The following is a 26,553-nucleotide window of genomic DNA, read 5'->3' as shown; positions in this document are numbered from 1 at the left end:
TTTGTCTTCAATCCATCTTGTTTTTCATTTCCACTACTTCTTGCTTAACAATGTCCAGAACCTTCCAGATGACACTAAAGTACTTTCTAGGAGTCTTGCAGAGAATTTTTGAGGGAAAACACTGTTTTTAGCAAGAAATACTAAATTCCACTGGTCTGGACTTAACTTGAAAAGAAAAAGTATAAGTTTTTAATCTCAGAACAATTGCTAGTATACAACGAACTTTTTATTTTTCATTCATAAAGACAATTTACAGCATTCATAAAACAAAGTGGTCAGAGGAATAAAGAGAGCCGCGTTAGATGACGCTTCTGTGTAAGATCGGATGCGTGGGCAGCAGGTACTACAGATGAAAACAAACACATCATGTAAAACCAGGACTGGAATGGGGTCGGGGAAGATAGACCAACCAAACCTTCCATGCATGCAACTCACCATTCAAATTCTCCTCACTTAAAAACCAAACAGGGGTGTTTTAACAGGTCTTTGCAAAGGAGGCTATAAAGTATTGAAAAAGGTAGCTTTACATAACATACACATTCATTCTCTCCCCCCACACACACACTCACAAAATGGGAGTCGGTAGAGATGAGCGAGAAAAAGAAATCCCCAGAGAGGCTCTCACAACCAATGTTCCTTACATGTACAGACACAGAAAAACACCTTTCACAAGCTTAGCTTAGAAGTACAATACCTTATGCTCTTACTGGGTTGTGCCCTAACCCACACTCTTTTCAGCATGAACAAATATGAGTTATATGGTGAGATATTATAGGCATGAGGAATTCCTTTAAAAAGAATCACAAGCTTCATTTTATATATACAACAAATTTTTAATTATGTACTGAAAATAAATTACAGGAAATAACTTTAAAATGCAACAGAGGACAAGTCACAATAAAACATTCCCATTGAATTCCCTTGGGGTGAGATTGCAGTGCTCAAGGAAGATAAATATCACAAATATATCAAAACTTCAAATTGTCTATGCATTCACACACTGACATGAGCCACAAACATTCCTTTCACAGGGACTGTACTTAGCCTACCACAGAACCAGATTTTGCCATAAACTACAAAAACTTTTAATACAAAATTGTATTTATATATTTATAATTCATATACATGCCCTACCTGTGATTTTTAGAAAATAAAAACTACACACTGTACAGACACTCTTAACTCATAGCTGTAGGCAACATTTTGGATGGAATTTCTCCCCCAATAAAATTAATGGCATATTTTATGTACATGAAGGCTAAACTGCGAAAAGACAGTTAAGTTTCCCAGATATGCATCTCCTTTCAGGGCAGGTTTACAAATTTTAAAAGGCAAGACAAATGTACACCTCAGAATTACCTTCTCAGCTATAGAGTTGTCATGTGATTTCTGTGACGTTTCTGATACATGCATTTATGTAATACTGGCATTGAAGGCAGTAAAGCAATATACACTTCTCATGTAGTGGCTCAATAAAGGCTTCATTGTCATTCTGATCTGATTCTTGATACAGTGATTCATAAATTCTCTAAAAATGAAAATTTCAATGGGACACTATATTAAAGAGACTCTAAATAGATTTCTTAAAATATTTCCCTGAAATATCCTTTTACATAAGACAAATTTCACTAACATTAGATTCAGTAAAAATAAAAGAATAAAACATGGCACAAATGTGCATGATAAACTAATGCTCCTCAGTCGTCTCCAGGTCTAAGGAGACACCAGAAGGCGGCCGGAAACCAACAAACAATGTTCACACTCTGTGGCAGCCATCTGTGAAGCCAGTTATACTAAACTACTTCTACAGTTGATTGTAAACTTTGGTTTATTTTTATTTGAGTTCTCATTGTACAGCAAGCATGAAAAAAAGAGTGGAGTCCATGAGGAGATGAACTGTCAGTCTGTCTTTAATCGGGCATGATGAGACACCTGGTCAGTCAGGCCTGCTTTGATAGAGTTTGTTACAGACTGCCTTATGTTTTCCTCCATCAAATTATCACCCAGGGGCTTCAATACCTGTGGTATGAGAAATGTGCAAAACAAACAAAAACATGAGGTAAAAAAAGAGTACATAGAAAACAGATATAAAAATTTCAATTCAAATCAATGACAAAAATAACCAGGAATGTGCGAAATAAAAGGATGCTTCTCCCAAAACAAAACAAAACAACAAAAAAAAGTTATGGTGCTACAAGCAATGCAGTTAGACACTTTATAATGCAACAAAATTTCTTTCCTCTTACTCAAACCACTTACAAATCCTACGAGATGGATGTGCAATCCATACCCTATATGCAGCATCAAATCTGGTATGTATACAGCATTTATGCAGACCGGCCCAGACGGTCCTGCTTATTGTCCTACATGTATAAGTGTGAACACTTCAGATAGAGAAAAAAGTTAAAAATACTGTCTAATTTTTCTTCTTGTTATTGTTGGATGACAGTCTCTGTCGCTGTGCTGATGAAAGAGCACGATGAACCATTCGACGTCTAGTAACTTCAAACAGTTTGGAAAACACCTAAAACACGGAGTGATGTGTTAGGAAAGTGACTCAAAGTGCCTTGAAGCTAGAGTTAAAGACTAGAAGAATTTCAGACTTTGTAGGTTTCTCACCTTCCTGGGACTCCTCTGAAGCAAAGGAAAAGAGAAATGCAAAGAAAGTTTAAACAAGGTCTTTTGAACACAGCTCGTCTTCTCTGACTAGGTGCCTCTTACCTCTCTATCTACACTGAAAATAATCTGACACACCGGAGAGTCCCCTGTGACACTGCTCTATAAAAATGGATCTCTGAAGTCCTAGAATCAGAGTCAACAGAAAGTGTCTGAAAAGATACTGCACAATTATGAAATCCAGGTGGCAGAAGAATGGTACTGGTTCAAAAATTAAAAGTAGGTTATTTTTAAAGCAGTGATGTGGTGATAATTCTTAATCCATCTTCTATTAGAAAATATCAAGAGATTACAAAGCGGTAAGATTGATTTTAAGAGACAAAATTTTGAACTAAACAAAATATCCAAACACAAACTCCAAAAGAGATCTATTAGAGTAATTTCTGAAAAAGCAAAGTTCAAGTTAATAAAGTGGGTCAGTTTATACCAGTGGTCAGAACCCCTTTGCAAACCTCCATCTCCAAAGTTAATAACGTGGGTTAGTTTATACCAGTGGTCAGAACCCCCTTTGCAAACCTCCATCTTCAAAGCTATTTACATTACAATTTGTAACAGGAGCAAAATTACAGTTTGAAGTAGTAATGAAAGGAGTTTATGGGTGGGGGTCAGCACAACATGAGGAACTGTGTAAAAGGGCCACACGCAGCATTAGGGCAGTTGAAAAAGCATTGGTTTATACAGTCATAATGTATTATTATAAGGAAAGTCAGTAGCTAATCCTCTTTCTTCAGAAAAAATGTTTGGACTCCTTCAGTCTTTAACTGAAAGCCAAAACAAATGTGAACCTGCACATCCTAACCCAGGGCCTCACTGACCCTAAACAACATAGAGAACACCTCTCCTATTGTTAATCTGTAGTAACCTCAGCTTTCATTCTGCTCCTTGGGTACTTAGTGAGGATCATTTAACAACAAGAGAAATTACCTATATTCAAGCAACCAGGGGGAAATACATAAAACAACTTTCCTTAAAAGAGAATTGCTGAGCAAGAACTCCCACTGGCCTATGTGAAAGACGACAACTGTGCGCTCCATTCTGTTCACGCTATCTCTTTGGAAAATCTCTACGGTTATTCCTTGGGGTGCTGCAATAAACTGTCACCATCTTCACAGAAGATATGAAAACCTAACATCCAATATTTCTCCTATATTGTTTCTTGTTAATATTGGTTAAATTTAATTTTCCTCCCTATAGCACTGACTGTACTTCAAACTTCTTTTCCTTACTTTTAAAATTGCTCATTGACAGCATTTTCTTTTCTCGAAGAAAGAAAGTCATGCCCACTGCCTGGCATAATCAGACTTATAACTAAGAATCAACCAAAAAATTACAGATTGAAACTAACCAAAGTAAACTATAATTATAAATTTAGAAACAAGTCTACATTTAAAACAAAATCAAATACACACACACACACACACACACACACACAGAGCCCATCCTCTTATCATTCCTCATGTAAAGGAAAAGTAGATGTTCAAATAACATAGGAAGTGAGAGCTGGAAATCACAGACAAATGAGATTAGTCAATGCAAAACCAAAAGATAGATACCAACCTGTTCCCAGAGTGTTTCAGCAATCTGATCAATCATTGTTCCAATTTCTCTGAACTCCCCAGAGTACTTAACATATGCCCATGTACAAAGGGACGTCAGTGCTAGCCCCATGACAAGGTTACATATGACAGCTAGAGAGCTTAGGCCAATGAAGCCAGTCAGTCCTGAGATTATATACATAGCAAACATGACTGCAAACAGCGTGGCAGGGGTACGAGCAGCATAGAAGATATTTTTGCCATCATTGTGCTTTATAAAATTTGCATAGGTTTCTTCGATTTCAGCTTCAAGCTGGTCCTGATAACGACGGCAAAATTCATCTCCACCCATTTTTTTCACAGAACGAAACTGTTTGAGAGCCACTTCCTTGAGATCCAGGTGTTTTCGCTCCAAATCTGAAGGTGCAATGTAAGGCTTATCACCACCACATACCTGGACAGGCCCAATTAAAATGAGAGATTACATGCTAGAAATAACACTTGAAAGGCATTCCCTGCGCATATATTTTAGTCTCATAAAATTAAACCACCTACATGACTCAGTTTTAAACCTGGGCATAGTAACTCACAGGTAATCGCAAGTAATTCTATTCTTCTGTGTTTAACTGCCTCAATCAAGTAATCTTCCCAATGTGACTGAAGCCCCACAGCTGAAGACATGGCGTTCACACTGCCCGGCTTCTCTTTACCCACTAGTGACCCACAGCAGCACAAAGAACACATGACACAGTATTTCAGAGTAAGCAAGCTTAGTGCAGACACTGCTACCGGTCTTAAGCTAATGTTGCTTCCGTCATGGGCTAATAGTAGCATTCTGAATTAAAAATCAGAAAACACAACAGTGGAATTCATGTTTCCTGCACACTAGCAAGTCATGTGACTTTCTTTCTAACAGTTTATTCCAGCAGAGCTAGATAACAAAAAGACAATTACAGGATAATATAGCATGACAACATGTAAGGAGTACAAATTAGTTCAATTACTTTAAATATGAAACATCTTCTACTCTTAACTATCATAAAGCTTAACTTTAGTTACAAACCTGCTCCATACTTTTACAATAGAGGTCTCTTGCTCCTGCTACTGCAGCAAGGTTATTAGCCTCAGCTGTTGCCTAAAATATAAAATTAAATATACCATTACTGTGGGGGGAAAGTACCCCTTGACTATAAATTCCTACTAACATAATAGATTATATACAACAAATAATTCTGAAAATGAACAGAAAAATATCAACCTCTATTTTACTTTCCTTTGAAAGTGTGTATCAATAGAAAAGATATGAAACAGATTTACTAGGACTCCCTGTCTCACTGCAATTTGAGAGGGTTTGTACTAAAACAGTTTTGTAGATGATATATCACAGGTACTAAAGAAATTGACAGAGATAAACAGATGTAATACCAAAATGTGCTGAGTCTCCGGGAGTCAAAAAGTCCTTGTAAGAACAACCAGATTCACACAAGAGTCAAAAAAAGCTAGGTTGGTTTTTTTTTTTCTTTTTTGTTGTTGTTATTTTTTTCTTGTATGACCTTTAATATAAATACTGTTAATCCACTATAAAACTGAGGAATTGTCCAAAGTGGTAAATTTTAAAATATAGAAAGTGTGTAAAAATATCAGTGCCCCAAAAGAACATATACACACAGAGAAAGTCTACTTGCACAAGCAGCAGCTCATTACCAGCAAATGAAACTAATTCTTGTATCAAGAAACATCCCTTCATCAAGGGCTCAGGACAAAAGCATTTAGCTCAGAGGGGCCTATATTAAACCATCTTATGCAAGAGAATTTTTGTATACTTTTAGTATCTGAAGATAAAGTAGCAAGGCTCACATTTCTAATAGTCAATACATGCTCAGGGCCTGCCAACTGCAGTTACAAAACAAAAACCTTATACAAACCTTAAGAGTTCGAAGGTTACCTTCAGTACATATAATTTATTCCTATGCAACAAAGCTCATGCCCCTCCATTTTCTGTATCCCTATAAAGTCATGATTATAATTCCCCTCAAACATACAAACCACCCCACCCCACACACTTTATTAATCCTACCTGAAGCATAGACTTTGGATGTGGTAGTTCCTCTCCTTGATATATTTTAATGTATGCCTAAAAAATAGAATATTCAGTGTATTGATGTAAAATACAATTTGATACTCTGTCCCCAACAATATTAAACAATAGTTTCCCCCCCGCATCAAAATGAAGTTCTAGGCCTTAAAACTCATATTCTCAGTAGAACAAAGTTAATCCTATTCTACATATTATCACATGGGAATGTTGCCAAATAAAATACAGAAATATTTCAAAATATAATTAAACTGTCTAAAGCTGTATCTCATATTTAAGAGTTTTGTATATAAAAGGTATTCATTTTATAAGAAATCTCTCCTACTGTCAATGTTTCAAATAAATATGTTAGAAAACACTTTAACCCTTCATTTTACTTTAAATATTTTAACTCAAAGGAAAAAGAAACTGTAATTTGTAGTCAAAGTACATGAGGTATCAAGGAAAAAGTGGGGTGGGGAGAGGGGATGAGCTGTAGTGAGGGAATGGAGCGTGGATTTATCAACACACATTATAAACAAACATAAAATTTTCAAACAATAAAAGAGGAGGAAAAAGAGTAAGGACAACAAGTTTATGGCATTCAAACAGGAGTCTTCACCTCAACTTTCCACCAACTCAGACTTATTTCATAACAAAACAATGATTGCATGAAAGTGATGTTATCTACAAGTAAGCAAAATACATTAACCTCATTAGCTGTATTTCCCACCCATCTAACTATAACTATTACTAGTACAACTTTGTATGATCAACTTGTTCTAACAGGAAAAAAAAAATCTCCACAAATAGTTTATTTAGACTCAAAAACCTTTATAGATACTTCTAGTTATTCTTATTAATTCTCAGAACTCTAAGGGAAGATTTTTGTGAGAATTTGGGATATAGAAATATGCGGCCAATTCCAGGTATCACTCAAAATGGCAGAGCTGTGTTGCAGATCAGAGATGCAGAAAAAGGAAGGATAATTCTGAAAACAAATAGTATCACTAAATAGGAGACACAGCTTACTGTAACCTTTAAAAAAATTATGTATTTCCTTATGTCTGTATGTGCCATCTGTGAGTGCTTATGTGCATGTGAGTCTGGGTGTATACACACAATTTATGCTAACCGGCAGAGACCAGAAGGAGTTACATGTTCTCTCATGCCCCAACATTCCTGATTCATGGTCTTCCTCTAAACTTGGGGCTCATATTTTCTCAGTGAGTTGGTAGCCAGCAAGCCCGATCCATCCTCCTATCTTCCACCCTCTCGAGGCTGGTCACAAACATATGTGCTCGCTACGTGGTGTCTAGGATAAGAACTCTGGTCCTCATGATTATGTAAGTACTCTTAACAACTGCACCATCTCTCCAGACCCTGCTACATCCTTAATGTTGACATAATGAATGCAAGGCAGAAAAATAAACATTTTTTTACTTGAAAGAAAGTATATTTCTTGTACATGAAGATATTTTAAAAGTTAACTACAAGCCGGGCGGTGGTGCACACGCCTTTAATGCCAGAACTCAGGAGGCAGAGGCAGGTGGACCTCTGTGAGTTAAAGGCCAGCCTGGTCTACAAGTCTTCCAGGACAGGATCCAAGCTACACAGAAACCCTGTCTCGAAAGACAAAAGGTAACTACATTTCTTTTACAGACAGAGCTGTTTAGCTGAGTGTTCACCTACCTTAAAATACTCGACAAGATCTCTACAAGTGACTTTAGATCCGCTTATCTCCTTCTCAACCAGATTCTCAGGAGCAAGCAGCAATGGAACCAGACTTCGAAGCTCCCGTTTAAAGTCTTCATCGATATCTGATGGATACGAAATCAGCCAACACATTAGTCTAAAAATACAAACAAGTCCTCACTGACAAAATCATGAAATTTTGTTTATGAAAAGTAGATAGCATCTATTACTTAAGCATATTCCTTTTTTCTAAAGAGTTCATATAAACGTGCCAAGTCTCCTACAGGAAAAAAAAATGCTTATTACTCTTCTATCCCATTCCTTCCATTTCCCTACAATTCTTCCAGCTCAAATGGTGGACTTTCAACACAAACTGCACAATGATTAAAAAAGCTTTTGAAAGAGCAAATCATATAGTATTCTATATTAAACTTCTGCGTTAGACTGTTTTTTTCTAGCTATAGTGTAAATCGTATCAATCTCGACCCCTTTGCCATCACACTTAGAATAATCTGGAAATCTCTCTCTCTCTCCTCTCTCTCTCTCTCTCTCTCTCTCTCTCTCTCTCTCTCTCACACACACACACACACACACATCTGAGTCCATTAATTCAATCAGTGAAACTTTCCTAGCGGACTGCAAACAGAGGAAGCTGTGCAATGCTCTGTCTTTAGAAGTTTCAGGACACAAGTCCTCACAGGACATTATAAAACGGGCTCATCAGTATGCTAAAGAGTGGCAGAGCACTGCAACAACACAGCTATCACTAGAATAGGAAATGTAAGGAGACATTTACTGGCAACTAGGGAATGCTGAGAGTAGGCAAACTAGTCTTCCCCAAGGAAGGGCAAACCAAGTGCTTATCCCATACCAAATGGTCAGCCCTGAATACATATATAACTCATACATATGAGTTAACATTATACAGACTAAGCAGTTATATTTAGAAGTCCTCACAGAACAGAATAGAAATGTATACATATACATGTAACAACAATTAATAAAAAAAGGAAATGAATTTGAAAGAGAGCGAGGATGATTATATGGTAGGATTTGAAGAAGAGGGAAGGGAGAAATGTTGCAATCACATTCTAATCTCAAAAATAAAAACGAATATAATACAAACTTTCAGCTGCTAACCAGTAACAAAAAGTTTTAGCATGCATGGGCATTCCCACCTTTCAGTCGTCCATCAAAACTAGGATTCGTGGCAACTTTAAGACCAGGATGTGGTAAAAGGAAGCAACCCAGATTTGAGAAACAGTTGTGGATGTGCTTCCTGACATTCTGCAACTCCTCATGCTGGTTCTGCTTTACCTGGAAAAAGAAATAACGAGGAAGGTAGTAGAGAGATTTTTTTTTATTTAATTTTAAAAGGAAAACACATACATACCCACACACATAAATACTACACTCAGGTTATTCTAGAGTGGTGGTTTACTAATACTAATCTGGTCATTTTTATCAACTTGAAGGGCATTTTTTCTGAGAGAAAACTGTTTGATGTTCCAAAACATATAAACAATTAATTACAATATCTAACACTTGAATAACAAGTTGTGATTATGACTTAGAAACTAATAAAGAATTTGCCTTTAAAATGCTTATGTCAAAATAACACTAAACTAAAGCCAAAAAATGCAAAATATTAATTTGCCTAAAATTAAAAGCTTGCCACTGAGCAAAATATAAAGTTCAGCCTAAAAGCTCCAGTGTAGGGGCTGGAATGATTCTTAACAGTCAAAAGCATACACTGCTACTGCAGAGAACCAGTTTGGTTCCCAGCACACACATTAGGCAGTTCACAACTGCCTGTAACTTCAACTCCAGGGGTATCCAACACTTCTGGACTCAAGAGTGCACGGTACTCATGGGTACATACCAACACAGGCATACAAACTTATACAGAATTTTTTTAAAGCACTCCAAACAAACTTATAGTAAGAATTTTAGTGCTTTCTCTACATAATTATCTATTATTTTTGTCAGTCACTAGATCTTTGAAAAGAGACTGCTATGCATTTTCTTAAGAACATTCTTTTTAAAAACACTTTTATTATATATTAGAATATATAATATATATTCACTCGAGACAGGGTTTTTCTGTATAGCTTTGGTCCTGGAACTACCTCTTGTAGACCAAGTTGGCCTCGGACTCACAGAGATCTGTTTGCCTCTGCCTCCTGAGTGCTAGAATTAAAAGCATGCACCACTGCTGCCCGGCTCTATTTCTTTCTTTCTTTTGTGTGTGTGTGTGCCTGCATATAGGGATGGGGAGAGCACAAACATGCTAAGGCACACATGCTGAGGTCACCTTCAAGGACTGTTCTGGGAGATGGAACTGAGGTCACTGGGTTTAGTAGCAAGTGTCTTTACATGATGAACCATCTTACCAACCCGTGAAAGAAAGTAAATGTCTACATTTGCAATTTTTTTTAGACAGGGTCTCACTATGTAACTCTGGCTGGCCTGGAACCCATAGACCAAGCTGGCCTTGAACTCACAGAGATCCACCTGCCTCTGCCTCCTCAGTGCTGGATTATAAGTGTATGCCACTACTCCCTGCCTGCATGCTTAGATTCATGCATTCTCATTCTCCAAAATATTCTTCTGAAAGACCATTCTAACAAAACATGCACTGGTCATGACTAAAATCTGGAAACTATCTAAATCTCCATCAACAGAATGAAAGGCAGTTGTTATTAGCATAACTGTACAGTAACATGAATGAACTACTAAACTATCGCTAACAACATAGTTTACTCTCAGGAACAAAAATACTGGGAAAAAACCTCTAATCCCAGCACTAGGGAGGCAGAGGCAGCCAGAACTGTGAGCCTTTTTGTACTTCATATAATCTGTCAAGAGTGATAGACAGGTTTTAAGGTGGGCAACCATTATGGAACTGGATGCCTCTGGGCACAGTTACACATTTAGGTTCATTATATACTTATCAGGCTGAACACTTAAAATAGGAGAATTTTGTGATTGGATGTATCACTGTAAGACCCTGTCTTTGAATTATATACTTCAGAGTTTGCTAGCATGACTAATACATTATGTGTTGCTTTCTTCTAAATAACCAGAAAAAATAAACCTAATAAATTACATCACAGGTCTGAAAAAGCCTTCCAAATAATCTAAGAATAAGGAATTAATCTCATTTTAGAAATTAAAAAACCATACTGTGCCCCAACTATTTGAATGCGGTTGAAAAATGAAATGTGTCATGTCATAATCAGACAAAAATCTTCTGATAATAAAGGATCATAATAATAAAATAATTATCATTTTATTATATATCATTTTATTGTGAATAATAAAATAATTATCATTTTATCATACATAATAAAATATTTTTATTTTGTTATAATAAGCACATAATAAAAGGATTTCTCGCCACTGTCTTCTGGATGTGGAGACATAGTATCCTCACATGAACATGCCTTCAGGGATAAAAAAATATGATCTTTTATGAGGTCATTTTCCAGGAATGCTTTCACAAAACAGTGCATATGAATGAGGATATCTGGGTTCTTTTAAAAAGGTCCAGGTGGCTTAGCAAGTAAAGTGGTTGTCACGCAAGCCTGATGACTTCAGTACGATATCAAGAATTTATGTAAAGGTAGGAGAGAATCTAAAATTTCAAAGTTGTCTTCTGACCTCCACACATATGCTATGACATATTCATACTCAGACACATGTCATGAGGCACCACAATAATAACAATAATAATAATAATAATAATAGTCACTTTTCAAAAACATCAGTCTTTGACTATTTACTGGTAGGTGGTAGTTCACCTGCAAAAGGAATAATTGTTTTTATTTAAAAGTATCTTCTTATCTTTAATAAATAAATAAATTTAAAAAAAAAAGTATCTTCTTTGGAAAACCTTCGCCACTTACATGGCATCATCTGACTATGCTAGGACAGTTCATTTATTCACATGACAGTAACCGGCAGGATCGGGGCACTCCAGGAAACCCGCCCCTTTGCCTGGCCTGTGGCATATGCTTTCTTCTCCAGAAAAATGGAGCTTACCTGCAATCTCTTTTCAAGGAATTGTTTTCCACCTTCCAAACCATATGAATGTTCATAAGGATAACTCCAATCTCGAATCAAAAACATTAAGGTCTACATATAGGAAAAAAATACAAATCACTTCTTACAAAATTCTAAGTTTACTGAAAACTTCCTTCTACAAATAACCTCTACAGTGAGTAGCTCAGTGAGTAGAACACATAACTGTCATTCTTGAGATCCTGTGTCCAATCCCCAGCACCAAAAATTTAAAAATAAAAAGGGTTAGAGTAGCCAGATGATTAGTATATTATTCATATTTATAATCAATAGCTCACTAAAGCAACTTCCCAACCCTTGCACCAACTAACCATCTCTACTTGAGAACCTCACTACACATAAAGCAATGATACTCAAAGCCAAAATGAACATAGGTATATCACCATAATTTTAAATCAATCTATATAACTATATATAACTAGAACAATTTCTGGTAGATTTGGTACTAAAGAGACCATTTTCACAAATGTTTTATCCATACAGTATTTAAATTCTTGGCACTACTAACAATTTGACCCAGGTAAGTACTTGTACAGGGCTGCCCTTTGAGTTATAGTAAAGTTTCTTGCCTCTACGTTACATGTCAGGAACATTAACCTCCTCTCCCTCAAAACTGTGACAATCAAAAATATTCCCAGAAACTGTCAAATGTCTCCTAGGTGGATAAATTATTCTACATTAGAAAAACTGATATAATCCAAATACAGTATATTTCACCCATCTATACAAAAAGAAGCCATGATCTGCCCGATAGTTTCATAAAAGTGATTGTCTAAATCAGAAGTGCCAGATTAAAAGAAGAGGCAAAATTAATGCAAGTCCACTAACATTATAATAACTATCAAAGCTGTCACACAGGATAAATTCCTCGCCCAGACAGGCAAACACAGCAATCATTCTCTTCCACTCACTGCAGTCAACAATACGAATACCAGCTTGCAAACTAGCTGCCTCAAAATAAATAAATAAACAAACCACCCAAACTTTTCCATATGAAATGAAGGATAGCAAGGAGACTTGACTACAACTTATAATACATCACAAAAAGGAAACCATAACACTTTCTAATAGTTTATTATCAGGTGCAAAATAAATCTGACATACTGTAAACTCTCTACTGTCTTAAATTCTGGAATTAAATAACATCAATAAGAGAAGCATCTCTCTGCCAAGTAGAAGTATTGCAAACTAATCTAGTTATTGTTTCCTGTCCTGTTGGGCTTCAACTATTAGTAAGCTGATGATGTATGTCAACAGTTTGCTTTGACTCTGGTACAAAATGAGTCTATAATGCATTTGGGACTTGAAACTTCTCACTGGTATGTTTTTAAAGTGCTAAAACACTTTCTTACCTGAAATGGCTTCTGGTAGATCTCTTCCATTGCAAGCCTTCCATACTCTGTAAATAACTATCAAACCAAGTTATTTAAAATAATGCTGCCAAGGAGCCTGAAAGAAGTCATTTATAACATGGTCTATATCAAAGTAGTAGATGTTAATAAAACTATCCACATCAAGATAGTAGACTATCAGAGTCTTTATCCTTATCTGAAAGTCAGGCATTTCATTGGCTAATGAATCAAGTTTATCAGAAATGTCCTCTAGTTAAGCAATTAACCATTTCTTTAAAGCCATAGAAATTCAAAAATATTATAGATTTTTAAACATGAATTTACAATAAAGAAAGAATCAAGTTTTAATACTTCTGGCATATATTCTCTAAGACATACTTGTAAGTGTTGAAGATCATCTTCTTGAATATTCTGGGATAAATTATATACCTGTTAAAACAAAATTTATTCTGCTTTTATCAATGTTTTAATGAATATAAAATCCCTTATAATTAGAAGGGTTATTTTAGACAGTACAAATTAGTCACTTAGCCACTATTTAACCAGTGCTACATGGAAAGCATTTCTTATTACAAAGGAAGCAATAAACTAATAAAGACACACATATTCATGGCCTACGTGTATCATGCACTTTCTTTTCCTCTTTCTTGGTCTCTTTTTTTTGTCATGGTCATTTTAAAAAATAAGCTGAAACAGGTGCGATGGTGCACTCCTGAAATTCCGACATTTGGGAGGTAGGGGCAGAAGAATCAGATGGCATCCAAGGCCACCCTGAACTACACAGTGAGGGGATATGAAGGTAAAGACTGCTTCACTCATTGTCTAAGACGGTGAATGCAAGGGGCAAAACTTTTAGAAAAACAGTCGTACAGAATATATATTCATTCAGCAGGCTCCAAGTTTTTTGTTGTTTGATTGGTTCTGTTTTGGGTTTTTAAAAAGGATTTCCCTACTTACCCCAGACTGACCTCAAACTTTTATAATTCTCCTGCCTTTGCCTCCCGTGTGCTAAGATTTCAGAGTGCTACAATTATTGGCATTCATCCTCACACAACATGGTCTCTTTTACTTGAACTGACATTACCAGGCCATGGAAACAAGTAAAAGGAACAGTAGGTGGCACTGTTGCCCTTTTTAAGAATTTTTTGGAGGCTTTCCAAGACATGGCGCAGAACTCATAGTGGCTGTTCTGTGTACTCAGAACAAATGGAGAGGGTTAGCTAGGCCCAGTCCTTTCATGACAGAGTGTTAGAAAAGAGCCAGGGCCGGCACTGCAGTGATACCTGTAAACACAACCTCTAAGGCAGAACTCAGGATCAGTAAACACAGTTGCTCCACAGAGAACAATTTGTTCTAACAACAGATAAGTGATAATCTAGGCAAACTTGAGAGTCATGAGTAAACACCAAAAGGGAATGCTTAGTCACTGGTTAATCCCAACAAGGTGTCTAAAATATAAAAAGCTAACAAAACCAATTTATTCTTATCCACGTGGGCCTAAACTTTTAGAACACGAGTGAAGATCCTTTACTATAAGCGATAAGAACAAAGAGAGATTGGTTCCTGTTATCTTAGTAGTACTATTAGAGTACATATTACATATTACAATATTACATATTATGTACTATTACATATTAATATTGTAATATTACATATTGTAATAATACATATTGTAATATTACATAGTACATTGGGTCTTAGTATACTGCCTTGTACCCAATAAGTCCTAAGAATCTGTTGAAAAAGTAAACAAGATCAATTTGCCATCCATCTACCAGTCCAAAAGAAAACAATGTTTTCATCTCTTGTTATGTAGTCCGGGATGACCTCTAACTAACTTACTCTTGTTATATAGCCAAGGATGACCTCTAACTTACTCTTGCTATGTAGCTCAAGAGTTCCTAACTCGGCTACTTACTCTTGCTATGTAGCTCAAGAGTTCCTAACTCGGCTCTCCAAGTGTTGAGGTTACAGAAGCACACCACCATCCCTAGAAGCCACAACTTATTTAGAGAAGAAAACAACCTTCCACAGTTTGTAGAAAGCAATATACTGAAGGCTGAGACTGTGGCTCAGTGGGAAAGTGTTTGTTGGCATACACGACACCAAATTGAATCCCATTACCATCACCCCTCACAAAAGTATGTATGTGTGTTACACATATATATACACACATACATATAATTATATGCAGTATCTCTTATAATATATAACAACTATATATGAGATAGGCAAGTTAAGTAAAAGCCTCATTCTATAGTCGAAAAAATGTCTAAGTAGTATAGGTTGTCCAAAACCAAATCTCCTACCATCAGAAAGTTATATAAAGAAAAGAATAGCAACAAAGTATAGCTGTAACAGGACTAGGCTGAAAAGAACCTCTCTTTGCACCCAGTCTTCTTCCCACTCAGGTGCTTCAAGTTATGGAAGGAGAAGGGGATGAGATGAGACTGCCTATGTTTCAGACATTACTAGAAATCATCACAAAAGTTTTAAGATGTTTTGACAGTCTTGCCTATGACCTAAGAGATTTTAAGGACAATATCTTGTCGTACTCAAATACCCTTCCTGACATACTACTGCCAGCAGGATTTGAGAGACCATACTCCAATCATTAATTTTGAGCCAGGAAGTTACCAACCACAAATGATCCCCCCCCCCCGCAAAAAAAAATACAAAATGATGTATGTCAACACTCTAGATTATACAGAGATAATCTATCTTGAAGAAAGGAGAACTTGGTAGAACAAGTACAATTAGAGTGTGAGCAACACACACGGCAATATCCCTTTCTAAACCAAACCAGTGCTATAAATTCCTAACTATCACTTGGGTTTCTAAATTAAATATTAATTCTTGCTGGGTGTTGGTGCACAACTTTAATCCTATACTGGGAAGGCAGAGGCAGGCAGAGCTCTTATGAGTTCAAGGCCAGTCTGGTCTACAGAGTGTGTTCCAGGACACCTAGGGCTACACAGAGAAACCCTGTCTCGAAAAACCTAAATAAATATTAATTCTTAATATTTTTATCTATTTTAGTTCAAATAATTAAGAATAGTCAAAGATACCAAACAGAAAACTGCGTTACTATCTGAAACTGCAGTGAATAAACACATACCCAATAAACCAGTAGCATAAACTGGACATAATGGGTTGTTGATTTTTTTTTTTTTTTTGAAATGAAGACACAGATGGTAGGGAGGTGGGGAGGATCTGGGAAGAGTTGGGGAAACAGAGTAAGTATAATCAAAATACTTCTCTATTAGTAAAGAACTAATAAAATATTGGTTCTATGATAAAAAGTAAAACAAAGACGATCCACTTCACCCTTTATATCTATGTGAAGTATTTAATTTTACACCGAGCCAGAAAAGCACACACAGATATAAATAATGAATAAGAAGAACAGCTAGCTCTCTTTAACTTCTAATCCATTTTTCTTCAATCAAAAGCATCTGCAGATATTGTACAAAGGTAGGACTGAACGAATGGATCCCAGCACATACTCTCACCTGGACAGAGCTGGTCATAGTGCTCAGAGCAAACACTGTCGCACAGTCTTTAATCGTTGATTGGCTATCAAAGGCACCCTGGGTATCCATTAGCAGCACAGCCACCTAGGAATTTGAAAGTTTAAAATACTTAGTACAATGATCACCAAAAACACCAAAAAAAAAAAAAAAAAACACACATTAAATGATAAAAGTTCAAAACAATAACTAAATCAAGAAAAGTATATATTATACATCTTAACATACTAATCATTAAAGTACCAGACTATTTATTAATAGTTTTGTGTTGTTGCAAATTTTAATGCCAGAAAATTGCTCTTGAAAAAATACAGGAGAAAACAGCAAAGTATAAGTAGAAATTTACTTTTGTTCCATTAGGTCTGTCAATCACAAATACTTCATTCCAAACTTGTATGCCTGTTGTTTCTCTTTCACAACCACCTCGCCATGTAAAGCCAGTCAACGGTTCATTGTTTCCACCAATCCAACTTTGAGAATCCTGTTAAAACCAAAGATAAATGTAAAATAAACACACCAAAATTAGGAACTGTAAAACTTTTAAGCCACCCATTCCATATTTAACAGAGGAGGAGGCTGTGTCCAGCACCACGCACACAGTTCAGTCCTATCAGAGCACTGGTCTCCTCCAATCAGCCTTGCCACACTGTCCAAGATCTCACTCTTGACTTCGACGTGCATGGGACTACACACACCCACTCTTCCCCTTTGGGGAAGCTCTTCTATGTTTAAAGATCATAAAATACAGGAACTAGCTATTTTAATATCTTGTACAGAACAGTAAAACCAAGTTCCAGACAGCAGGACTGTCAAAACAGTAGCCCTCTCCTAGAATAGTATAAACAAAACACTTCACACTGCTGGGGCTGTCCTTTAAAAATAACCAAGACTTGTCTGGAACCTGATTCTAGCAATCTGGTTAAGTGGGGATGGGGGGAGTCTTTTTATGAAACAAACAGATACTGAACCCAAATCCTCCTCCCTATGAGATAGCATTAAATGGGCATAAGCATTTTTCTTTTATTTAAAATATTTTTTTCATACACTATATTCTGACTATGGTTTCTCCTCCCCAATCTCCTCCCAGATCCTCTCCACCTCTTTACCCATCCCACTCCATGCCTTCTTTCTCTCTTTAGAAAACAAACAGGTAAATACAAATTATAATTTTAAAAAAGAAAACAAAAAGAGCACCAAAAAAGACATTTTGTGTGCAAGAATAATATAACTGAGCGTTTATCTATTAGATGCCTAAACAGTAGTGATGAAATGCTTAGTACACATACAAAGGAATAGATACAGCAATACCACCAAGCGTCTATGGGTACTTTGGGGTTCATAATATTCATAATATTCATAACTATTCTCTTTATTTTGAAGTGTGTTTGAGAACTTTTCTGTGATAAAATATCTAGGGGTTGAAATTTAGCTTACTGGGTGGGGGTGCAATGGGTGGGTAAGGGTGTGTGTGTGTGCAGGTATTATCTTTTAACTCAAGTCACAGGGCTACAACTACTATAATCACATAGTATGGAACTGGGGTATAGTCCAAGGAGAGAGCATTTGCCTATATACATAAGGCCTTGCCTAGGTTTAATGTCCACCACCCTAAATAAACATTATAGATACAAAGTTAGTATACCACAATGTAACATGCTGAGTTGTTAAATATGTGATGTAAATGGCTAACTCGGCCATATGTCAAGATGCCCATATTTTTAAGTCCTTTATTTATTTCAAAGAAAAATATTCTTTGTTTCAGAAATCTTCTCCACCAAAACAAAGTTTCTCTGTATCGTCCTGGCTGTCCTGGAACTAGTTCTGTAAACGAGGCTGGCCTCAAACTCAAAGATTCTCCTGCCTCTCTGCCTCTTGGTGCTGGAATTAAAGGTGTAGGTGGTGTGGGCTACCACTCCCCAGCTCAGAAATATTTCTAAGAAACTTGAATCTCTAATCCAAAATGGATTACAAAACACAAAATGGGGGGAGAGATATATTTAAGACAAGATCAATGAGAAATGTTGTAATTTATGAAGGCACATAGAAGGTAGACAAATACAACACCTAAACAGCATCTATTGAGAAAACACAGCCTTGAACTTGACTCCGTCTATTGCTATCCCACAATACTCCATTCCCAATATTATAAAATTCTCTTGCACCCACTCGCTGCCCTCACTTCTCGATACTCTAACTTGGTCCCTCATTCCTGCTGGTTACAAGGACACTACACCACACAACTATTCTCTGGACTTGTGTTTCACAAAGCGCCCTTCACAGGGTTAGGAAATCAGTGATGCCCTAGACAACACGAGTAGTCTGGCCCCACTCTACAGTTCAGATATCCCAACTGGACCCTGTGTCCTCACTTTTTCCATGTCATTTATCTTCACAAGAAATGTCTCTGTCTCCTGAAATGCTATCTATGGCTTCCACATACCCATAAGGTCATCTAGAGATCTGCTGTCAAACAGCGCATCTTTCACTTTCCCAATCTATGCTCTCAGTATTCCACAGATCCCAACACAAGCAATACACATACCTTCCTGCCTCTAACACATCAAAACAGATAGCTTCTAGTAGGTTCTAGAAGCTGCGGTGCTTTTAGCAGACCCCATTTTATCCCAAAACTTATTAAAAGCAAACGTAGGGACTCAAAAACCACTAGTCTGATACCATTTGCTACTTTTTCAAAAACCCTAATTCCCAACCTTGTTCCTTATGGGAAGAAACAAGATCTTTCCAGTGAATCTCAGCTGCAAAAGGCAACCTACAGTCATCTGGACTTTAAGTGTCCTCAAACAAACAATACAGTTCTAATCCAAGACTGACCTACATAATACAATTTATCAACAAACTCTACCTAAAGAGTATGAAATTCATATCTCTCCTATGAAACGTAACAAAGCAGAGCAGCAGCTAAGTGAACTTCAAAGCACCCCAGTTTCTTTTCGCCAGCAAGCTAACTCCTTTCATGATGGTGAGGCTGGAATCTAAGAGCGCTAAGTCATCACACTCAGCAGTGAAAAGACAGAGTAGGTGGACGGAAGATGTTCCCTCACTACAAGCATTTCACACAGAAATAATCAAACCTTAATCTAGAAAGCCCAAGTAGCAGACAGAACATGGAGGAATGTGCACACTTTATTCACCTGCTGTAGGGCAGTATTTCCCAGGGACTACAGGAGAAATTAGGAACATTCCAAACAGTTTAATACGCTTGTTACCTGTGCACCCAAACTGTCCAACGTCCAACACTCCTCTATTCTGGGGCTGGACAAATAGAAAGTATATGAATGACTCTGGTCACAACCTCAGGACACAGACAATTATTCTAATGACTTGATTACATTCTAAAGAGGAATTTAAGTCAGTCTGTTTTTAAAGCTCTATCTTGGAAAGTGCCCGAGACCATGAAGACACTCAACTAAGTCAAGTAAACCAGACACAAAGCAAATATAAACAAGCGGGGAAATAGGTTAGTACCTTCAAGTCTCTAACCTTCAAACCAGAAAAAAGATGGCAACTGCTACAATGTGACTGAACTTAATGCCACTGAACTGTACACTTGAAAAGGGTTTACACAGTGACGCTATGGGTCGCATTTTGGGGGGAAAGTGCCCCAAGAGCTGCAAGAATGAAAGGGGAGACATTCCCAGTTACTTAGTTGTCGTCTGACATATGACATGGCAATTTCACTTCCATCCTGCAATGGATTTTCAGTTTCAGCCTCATTTGTAAAAACTGAAATCTTTACAAGTCCTTACAAGAAAATATGTCAAACACAAAATCATGACTTTTTTTCCTTGAACAAACAAACAAAAAAAAGAGTTCACAAGCAAAATACCACCTCAAAACCTGAGAGGCCAAGAACTGCCCATAGTGGAGTTCTGTGGCAGGAGCAGACTAGACTGAATTGGGAAGCCTGGAGGCAGACACCATCTTGTATAGGCTTTGCTCGGAAAACTCCAAAGTTCTCAGGGACAGTTGGAAGAAAACAGTCATTTTTAAATTCACTAGGAGGAAAATGATGGTTTTCAATTACACACACCCAGAATAGTCCTTGTGACAAAGGCCTGCCCTGGGGGGCAGACTAACCTAACAGAGATTTATGTGGAACTGGGAAGGCACAGTTAGCCAATTTCAGCCCCCTCTATCCTCTTGTCTAGGGTAAGGAGTAGGTAAGGGATGAGAAGTGAAGGACCCTACACTGAGGAGACTGGAACAGGAGAATCAATGAACATTCAAGATTAGGCTAGGGTAGATAGCAAGACCCTATCTCAAAAAATAAATAAATAAATAAATTTTTAAAAAATTAATGAAGGATATAGCCAGTCATTGTCCTCATCATGTCAAAAGGTACAGAAAAGGCAGTTGACAAAGACCTACATCCCTTCATGGTAAGGCCTCAAAGAACCTAGAAATAGAAAAACTCCAGTATAATAAAGCCCACATAAAATAAACCTGCAGACAATATTATACTAAATTAGGAAAAACTCAAAACATTTCTTCTAAAATTAAAATTGGACAAGTGTTTCCCCCTACCTTCATTCTTATTCAATACAGCCCTTGATCAGTTAACTAAATCAGTAAGAGAAAGGGGCAAGATGAAAAGGAAGAAGTCAAGTTATTTCCATTTGTAGATAACATGTTCTTATACATGGAAGACCCTGAAGACTACCAGAAAGCTCTTAGGACTGATGAACACCTTCAGCAAAGTAGCCTGGAGCAAAAATCAACATAAGCAGCTTTTCATACAATGACAAATATGCTGAGAAGCAATCACGAAGACAACAGCTTCAAAAAAAAAATACTTAAAAATAAATAAAATCAAAGAAGTAAAATTACCTCTATAGTAAAAACTTTTAAACACTGGAGAAAGAAATTAAGATGACATTAGGAGACAAAGATCCTGCTCAGTCATTAGCATAAGATAGTGAAAAACCAATATAATCATCAGACTCAATATAATCACCATAAAAATTCTAATGATGGGAAAGAAAACCAAGGACAGAAAACTGGGATTGTGTGAAATTAAAAATCTTCTGAACCACAGAGGATACAGTGAAATAAAAATAAATAAATAAAACCACTCTGCAAACAAAAAGTGGAGTTTTAAGGAAACCCAAGACAATGGAAGAGAGTTAAGAAAATTAAAGCACACAGTCCCACAGCTAGAGGCCTCCTTCTAGCTAGATTAACAAAAACTTCACACCAAAACCCTAAATCTCTGAAATTTCACACCTGGTTTTCAGACATCCAAAATTAAAATACCACATGACACGGGTATCATTTTTTTATATTACCCAAAAAGACAGTACATATATTCTGAAGCTTAAAGATGAAAAGGTATCTCAAATGCTTCAATGAAAGAACGTTTTCCAGCAATTCAAGATTTGCAATCAAAGGCGCCCCACTTAAAACACTATACTAAGGCTATCAATGTTCTGTAAATTTCTCTATCTCATCCATCTTTAACTTCAGCAATATGTAACAATATTCTGCTAGCTGAAATCACTCACACTAATTTAGGCTATCTATATAAAAACATATAGAAGGCTGGAAAATTAATTCCAGCTCCAAAATCAAAATCTCAGGGAAGGGAAGAAAATAGCCCAGAGCCCACTTAACATCAGCATCTAATGTCCTTCATTTGCGTTTGCAGAAGAGAGGAGACACTAACACTAGATAATCTACTTCATTTTCAAAGGAGGTGATTCATACAAGCAGCAGACTAAGAATTATTAAGGTCAAAGTAAGTCAAATATCCACCAACAGGTAATAAGTAAAGTATATTTTAATCATGTTGTGAAACACCAAGAATGGTTATATTGCTGCATGCAGAAGTATGAATGCATCCAACACTTACAAAGTTACTAAAATAAGGCAATAGTTACCTACAGCACGATTTCATTCAAATCTAGAAAGGAACAGATGGGAAGAGCTCAGAATAGTTTTACTTTGGGATAGTGGTCATGAAGGTGTACATACATATACAAAGTTTCATCAAGCTATACACTGTACATTTATCTTTCAGTTCGTAAATCATACTTAAATTTTAAGGAAAATGTATTTATCTGAACTATCAGTAGAAACAGAAATTAAAATTCTATACAACATCAGAGTATATACATACTCTGAAGGGGGGAATCAACCATTTCCTATTACCACCACCAATTTTGACTTTGGTTGCATGATTTAATTTCCCCTTCTATAACTCACTACACATTAAAGTGACTGTCATGTCTCCTTTACCTACATTTCATAGGAGAAGCATAACCTACCACTAAATCAGTATGTTATCAACAAAATAAAAAAAAAAATCAGAGACTGTCTAATGCAATTTCTGGTTAACAAAAGAAGGCGACTTCTACCCTGCATTCCATTATACACGAAACCTTCCAACTGACAGTTAAGAAAGCTACTTCAACTTAGAAGCCACTAAATAGGTATGTAACCTAACTCGAGCCATTCTGTGACTACAGAACCTCCTGCAGTAAAGGGAAAGTTTAGCCCTGTGATTCTGAACACATAAACGAGAACTGTTTCTCCCCTGTGAACATCACTGATCACCCAGAGGCGCAGAAATGTTACCTAGGAAGAAACCTTTTATTATTTCTAGACAAGTAATCTAAGTTTCCGTCCCATCCCAATACTCCACTTACTATCTCTGACCTATCTAGAATCAAAGATATTTGAAGTTCACAGTTCACAGAGGTATACTACAAAAAAAGTTAATTTAAGGAATTAGAGAACATCACACTATACAAGATCTTTATTGACTTGAAATGAACAGATTTAAAAAACAAAACAGTACTATGTCACTATTCATACAGCTCAGTAATTCAGAAAAAAATCTTTAAATGGAAAACTAAATAACAGCTTTCTTAACTGGCTAAATACCATAAAATACTGTTCACTAACTGATATGAACTACATTCCTGATAGAAAGGTACATTTAAGAACACCTGAAGAGATTCCAATGAAAAGATTTTACTGCAATGCTTCCTAGAAAAACCAATGAGAATATTTAGTTCCTTTCTTATTTCAAGACAGATGCACTATAAAGGTAAGCAGTCAGACAGGTGTTTAGATAATTATATAATTCAGTTACGTGCTATTTCTAGCATCTTTATGTACCTTCTGAATGTCAAAGACACCTGTAAAGCAAAACCACCTTAGTGTCCTACTCCAAAATGTCCCATTACAACCTTCTTGCTTCTGCTTCCCTCTGCTCAACGTTTAGATGTTAGAAAAGCATTCTGATTAACATCTACTTTTCTTCAGGGATGAAAGTCAAAGGCAGGGAGACAAAAAAATAAAAAGTCTCATACCATCTAAAAGCGAGAATGTGTAGGAGGGAAATGCACCTACCCAAACATGCCTACTAAAATTATTTTGGTAGAAGCTAGAGATATGCAATCAAGGGGGAGGGGGTCTCCTGAGAGTAAACTAGCAAATAAAATAAAATAAAATAAATAAAAAACTACACATGACTAAAAACCATTATTAATAAAAATGCCTAAACCATTAAAGGAAGGAAGGGCACATAGCAGTCCCAGATGTAGGAAGGCCTCTTATGAAAAGATCAGCCACAAATATGGCAATTCAAGAACAGCATACATACTCTTCAAAACAAACAAGCAAAACTATAGTATTATAGTATATTTGACTTACAGGAAGAGATGAGGCTCAGACAACAATGGAAGCCACTCTAAAAAACTGAATTGTATCACTACAAGTAACAATTTGAGGAATACAGATACTTTTACAAAGGTCTCTATTTGTCTACTTCACACATCCTATGTGGCCAAAAAGGAAAATATATAAAGAAATAACAAAGATGGGGTTTCACAATAACTCAGTGATCTTTGAGAGTATACTCAGATATTTGAGACACAGCTAGAAATTAAAAATCTAATTCTAGGGAGGGGGAGGCTGGAGAGATGGCTCAGTGGTAAAGAACACTGGCTGTTCTTCCAGAGGTCCTGAGTTCAATTTCCAGCAGCCACATGGTGGCTCACAACCATCTGTAATAAGATCTGGTCCCCTCTTCTGGCCTGCAGGCAAAAAAAAAAAAAAAAAAAAAAAATGCAGACAGAACGCTGTATACAAAATAAATAAATCTTTAAAAAAAATAATTCTGGCCTCTGTCTTTTTTTTAAGTTGGCTGGAAAAATTTAAATTGTATTAGTTGAGGTCGATTTAAAAGACGCTATTCACCTTGTTATACATATATCTAAGCATAAAGTCCAGGAGAAATGATTTTCCTTTCCGAAAAGCTCCTGCCACAGACACCACGACTATGTTAAGATCCCGAATGTGCTCCTGTAGCAGTATCTGCTCCAAGGCCTCTTCATCAAGCTCAAAGTTATGGTCATCTTCATGAGCAAGAACAATCTGCACTGGACATGGCTTCTTCATAACCTCATCTGAGTTTACTAGGTCATCATCTTCAAAATCCTCACCTAGAATTTAAAAAGAAGAAGACAGGTTACTTTAATCCCTACATTACCAACTTTTCACTAAAGCACTTTGAAATACTCTCTCCCTGTAAAACATCTGAGAAAAGTTATAAAAAGGGGGGAGGGTATTCAAGTTCCTCTGCATTTTTCAATCCTTCTAGAACAGGGCAAACACTATCAGTCAGATTTCCCATTTTATATACAGTGAGATGGAGAAGCATCTATGCTAGGTCAGCAACAGCTGTCTGCAGCACTCTGCAAAGTCCTTTCAGGACTTCAGGAATCCTGCAGTTAAACACAGACCAAAGTCAACTTCACCTGGTACTTCAGAGTCCAGGCTCTTCTTGTATTTATTCATCACCTAGACAATCACTCTTCACAGAACAAAGATTAAAGCAGACTAGTGATTTTTATTCTGAAATTTGAAAAGTAAAGCGAGGGCTCTAGAGAGTGCCCAAATATGACCCAATAAAGCTAATAAGTCCCAAATTCCAATTAAAACTTACATAAGCGCCCTTGCCAATGCAAAGTATACAGGACTGTTTTAGTGGGGAAAGTCACTGAGAGGCCAGGTACTATTGTCCACTGGGGCTTTTTTTTTTTTTTTTTTGCTTTTTCGAGACAGAGTTTCTCTGTGGTTTTGGAGCCTGTCCTGGAACTAGCTCTTGTAGACCAGGCTGGTCTCGAACTCACAGAGATCCGCCTGCCTCTGCCTCCCAAGTGCTGGGATTAAAGGCTTGCGCCACCACCGCCCGGCCTGGGGCTTTTTCTCAAACACCACAGCCACAATTTAAGAATACACAGCTTCTATAAACAACCAGACCATCCTTGTGTTCACTACCACACACCATGAAAAGGTAACTTTTGCAGAAAGTTTTACTGAATAATGATGGAAAAATAACTACAGAAAATGTAAATGGAGACAACTGCCCAAAGTTTAGTTTTCTGTTGTTTAAAAAAAAAAAACTAAATGTATCAGGCCGGGCGGTGGTGGCGCACGCCTTTAATCCCAGCACTTGGGAGGCAGAGGCAGGCGGATCTCTGTAAATTCGAGTCCAGCCTGGTCTACAAGAGCTAGCTCCAGGACAGGAACCAAAGCTACAGAGAAACCCTGTCTCAAAAAAAAAAAAAAAAACAAAAAAA

General features: G+C 36.8%; 1 protein-coding gene across 4 annotated transcripts in view; it reads right to left on the bottom strand.

Moving 5' to 3' along the window:
- Positions 1 to 208: 208 nt before the first annotated feature.
- Atl2 (atlastin GTPase 2) overlaps positions 209 to 26,553 on the bottom strand; it is a 43,548-nt gene continuing 17,203 nt past the window's right edge. For 2 of the 4 annotated variants that reach the window (XM_050163529.1, XM_050163531.1), the window contains exons 2-13: positions 25,169 to 25,413; positions 17,292 to 17,426; positions 16,928 to 17,032; positions 13,794 to 13,844; positions 13,416 to 13,472; positions 12,025 to 12,117; positions 9,159 to 9,297; positions 7,978 to 8,105; positions 6,289 to 6,345; positions 5,275 to 5,346; positions 4,234 to 4,665; positions 209 to 2,019 (exon numbers count right to left, since the gene is read on the bottom strand). In XM_050163529.1, the coding sequence (XP_050019486.1) occupies positions 1,900 to 2,019; positions 4,234 to 4,665; positions 5,275 to 5,346; positions 6,289 to 6,345; positions 7,978 to 8,105; positions 9,159 to 9,297; positions 12,025 to 12,117; positions 13,416 to 13,472; positions 13,794 to 13,844; positions 16,928 to 17,032; positions 17,292 to 17,426; positions 25,169 to 25,413 (1,634 nt within the window). In that variant the 3' untranslated portion in view covers positions 209 to 1,899. The other 2 variants (XM_050163530.1, XM_050163532.1) reach the window with 2 other exon arrangements.

Source organism: Alexandromys fortis, unplaced genomic scaffold (assembly GCF_014885135.2).
Source record: "Alexandromys fortis isolate MF-2015 unplaced genomic scaffold, M_Fortis_MF-2015_v1.1 scaffold_136, whole genome shotgun sequence".
Taxonomy (NCBI): domain Eukaryota; kingdom Metazoa; phylum Chordata; class Mammalia; order Rodentia; family Cricetidae; genus Alexandromys; species Alexandromys fortis.
This window is presented reverse-complemented; position numbering and strand designations above follow the sequence as displayed.